General features: G+C 62.8%; 1 protein-coding gene across 1 annotated transcript; it reads right to left on the reverse strand.

Annotated features, from left to right (window-relative positions):
• Positions 1–1,675: 1,675 nt before the first annotated feature.
• Positions 1,676–3,856, reverse strand: LOC147597413 (prolactin-releasing peptide receptor-like). Its single transcript, XM_086768041.1, has 2 exons — positions 3,444–3,856; positions 1,676–2,303 (listed from the first exon to the last, which is right to left on the reverse strand). Exons 1-2 carry the CDS (start codon positions 3,854–3,856, stop codon positions 1,676–1,678), a joined length of 1,041 nt encoding a protein of 346 aa, XP_086624167.1.

A 3,856-nucleotide genomic window follows, 5' to 3' on the forward strand; every position in this document is an offset into this window, starting at 1 on the left:
GGGGAGCGGAGCGGCCCGGGGAGCGGGGAGCGGCCCGGTGCGGGGCTCGCTGCGGGGCTCGCTGCGGGGCTCGCTGCGCTCCCGCCCCGCCCCGCCCCGCCGCTCCGCACCTCTCGCGAGAGCACGGGGCGGGGCCGGGGCGGGGTGGGCGGGGCCGGGGCGGGGTGGGCGTGGCCTGAGCGGGGGTGGGCGGGGCCTGAGTGGGGTGGGCGGGGCCTGGGTCGGGCAGGTGTGTGCGGGTGTATGTACATGTGTGCGCAGGGATGTAGTGGCATGTGTGGCGTGTACAGGTGTGTACAGGTGTATGTACATGTGTGCGCAGGGATGTAGTGGCATGTGTGGCGTGTACAGGTGTGTACAGGTGTATGTACATGTGTGCGCAGGGATGTAGTGGCATGTGTGGCGTGTACAGGTGTATGTACATGTGTGCGCAGGGATGTAGTGGCATGTGTGGCGTGTACAGGTGTGTACAGGTGTATGTACATGTGTGTGCAGGGTGTGTGGCATGTACATGTGTGTACAGGTGTATGTACATGTGTGTGCAGGGGTGTAGTGGCATGTGTGGTGTGTACAGGTGTGTACAGGTGTACATACAGGTGTGTGCAGGGAGGTACAGGTGTGTGCAGGTGTGTGACATGTAGCAGTATATGCACATGTGTGTGCAGGTGTGTAGGGGCATATGTGGCATGTAGAGGTGTGTATAGTTGTATGTACAGGTGTGTGCAGGCGTGTAGCAGCATGTGTGGCATGTACAGGCGTGTGTACAAGTATGTGCAGGTGTGTACAGGAGTATGTGGCATGTACAGGTGTGTTCAGGCGTGTATGGCATGTACAGGTGTGCATGTGCAGGTGTGTGCCCGTGCAGGTGTGTACAAAGGGTGTGTGTATATGTGCAGGGATGTGTCAACAGGCATGTGTAGAGCTGCGTGTGTACAGGTGTGTGCACGTGGGGGCGTGTACGTGTACAGGCGGGTGTGTGAACAGGGGCTGTGTTTTTGCGCCCCGGGAGGGCTGTGCCTGTCTGTACGGGGCAACGGGTGCGGGTGATTCGGGGGGGTGGATTTGGGTGCCTGCCGCCCCGGCACCGGCTCGGAGGTCCCCGTGCCCGCTCGCAGGCCGCGGGAGAAGCGCCGGGGCTTTTCCAGAATCGATCTCGCTGGAGAGACGCCGTTCCTGGCGCCCGCTGTGCCGAGCGCCGTGGGATTCATTTAACGAAACAAGCAGCGACATACTGCCGGCATGCCAGCGGAGCGCGTGTCACCCCTGTGCCTCCTTCGTTAACGCCGAATAACGGCACAGCCAGGCCCGAAGCAAAGCATGCAGGCCGCCGTGTCCCCAGGAGCTCTGCTCCCCCATCCCATCCCATCCCATCCCCAGGAGCATCCGCCCTGCACCCAGCGGTGCTCTGCTCCCCCCGCCTCGCCTCCTCCAAAACCCACCAGGCCCGATGGGGGCTGCATTTTCGCTCCCACCGGCGGCTGTCCCGCAGGCTGGGAGCGCCCCGACGCAGGGAAGGACGCTGCGGCCAGCGCTGCAGCCCCCTGGGCTGGCAGGACCACCCCCTTTGCCCCCGTCCCACGGGCAGGACGGGCACCCCCGGCCCCTCGGGGAAAGCGCTGCCACGCCTGGGACGAAGCTCACGGCTACAGAGGGTCCGGGGAGCGGGACCCCAGCCTCACAGCATGGCAGCCCCGCAGTTTTTGGCGGGGACGATCTTCCTCTTGCAGGCGAAGATCTTGCGGAGCTCCGCGCGGAAGCGGTCGTGCAGCCAGGCGTAGAGGAAGGGGTTGCAGCAGGAGGAGCTCATGGCGAACCAGTGGCAGAGCAGCTGGATGAGGAGGAAGTAGTGCTTGCTGATGAGGTTGATGTCGACGTCCCGGATGACGTTGAAGACGTGGATGGGGAGCCAGCAGACGCCGAAGGCCGCCACCACCAGCGCGATGAGGCGGAAAATCTTCCTCTTCCTCAGGCGGTTGAACTCGGCTTGGCTCTGCGTGGGGTGGCCGGGCACCACCCGGTTCCTCAGCTTCACCGAGATGCAGACGTAGGAGAGGGAGAGGGCGGCGAGGGGCAGGATGTAGGTGACGATCAGGGTGCCGTAGGCGTAGGCCAGGCGCTGCGCCTCCTTCTCCATCCAGAACTCCTCGCAGATGGCGAAGCCCTCCCGCCGAAACTCCACGTGGTAGGTGTGGGCGACGGCGGGGGCCACCAGCCCGCAGGAGAGCAGCCAGATGCCCCCCACCACCGAGATGCAGCTGGTGACCGAGATGTGCTTCTTCAGGGGGTGCACGGTGGCGTAGTACCTGCGAGGGGAGGAACGGGGCAAGCCTGAGCCCCGAGCACCCCCCCAGCAGCCCAAACCCCCCGGCGGCCCAAGGCGAGGGGTGGCCCCCCGGCAGCTGGGCTGGGGCCGTGGGAGACAGAGCCCTGCCGGCCCCGGGAGCAGGGGCACAGCCCCGAGCAGCTGCTGGGAAGGGGCTGGCTGGAGACAGGGGGGGACAAAGGCATCCCCTTGCTCCTCCGTGGGGGTCCATGGAAGCACCAGGTCGCTTCTGTTTTGGGAAGCGGGGCTGGGCACGGAGCATCCCTCCCATGGCCCGCGCGGAGGAGAGCACCCACAGCTCTTTGCGTGCTTTGCGCGTGAGCTCGTGCTGAAGCCCTGGTGCGGCCACGTGCTCCCCCCCTGTCAGAGCTGAGGGATCTGGGCTGAAATCATCCATTTGGGGTAAATTCTAGTGATGTTTTATCGGGACGCTGAAGACGCTATAACTTGGCAGCTGCCTCTTTTGTAGCATAAACAGGCAAATCCTTTTCACTCCCCAAAAAAGGGCTTCGTGAAAAGCAAAGGAAGAAGGCCAGCACTCTGGGACGTCTCAAACCCCAACAATTCTCAACTATTCTGCTCAAATCTTCCTTTATTTTATTTTTTTTTTCCGTTCCCCTCTCTCCCCCAGCGGCAGGGGCAAACCAGCGCAAGAGGCTCTCCCGGCAGCGCCTAGGGCACCCATCCCTGCAGCCTCTGGAGCATCTTTAACGAGAGGAGATCTCTATGGAAACACGGTTTTTATGACCCACTCCCCATCAGACCCCGGCCAGGCACGCTCGGGGAGGCACAAGGGCTCTCCTCCCAGAGCACAGTGTGATTTGGGCGCAAATTTACCCAGGAAAGCGTCGAGAACTGGGTGCGAACTCCAACAGCCCTCGCACGGGAGCCGCGCCTGGCCAGAGCGCAGCGTTTCCCAACGCAAACCAGCCGCCAGCCGAACGCCCCCGCTACCCCTCCACCAAATCCTAACACTAAAGAAAGGGCTGCAGAGAGACTGCAAAGGTACCCTGGATTTTTTTTCCCTTCCAATTTTGGCACATGACACCCCGAGCCGAGCGAGTGGCAGCCGCGGGGGGACGGACCCGACCCCCGCTCCATCCTCCCCGCCAGCACTTACCTGTCAACCGCGATGGCCGTGAGCGTGAAGATGGAAACATAGACCGTCACGGGCTGCATCAGGAAGACGAAGTAGCACAAAAACTTCCCAAAAACCCAGCCCTGAGGGTTGAAGGCGTAGGCCAGGGTGAAGGGCACACACGTGGCGCACATCAGCATGTCGGAGAAAGCCAGGTTCCCGATGAAGAAGTTGGTGACGTTGTGCATCCTCTTGCTCTTGCAGATGACGTAGAGGAGCAAGTAGTTGCCGAAGATGCCGACGAGGACGAGCAGCGCGTAGCAGGGGATGATGAGGGTCTTGAAGGACTGGACGAGCTGCACCCCGGTGAACTGCGCGCTGGCGTCGGAGCGGTTCTGCAGGGCAAGCTCGTGGACAGTGCCGTTGGTCCCGTCCCTGTCCCCACGGGGCTCCAT

This window comes from Chlamydotis macqueenii, chromosome 27 (genome assembly GCF_036417535.1).
Source record: "Chlamydotis macqueenii isolate bChlMac1 chromosome 27, bChlMac1.mat, whole genome shotgun sequence".
Taxonomy (NCBI): Eukaryota; Metazoa; Chordata; class Aves; order Otidiformes; family Otididae; genus Chlamydotis; species Chlamydotis macqueenii.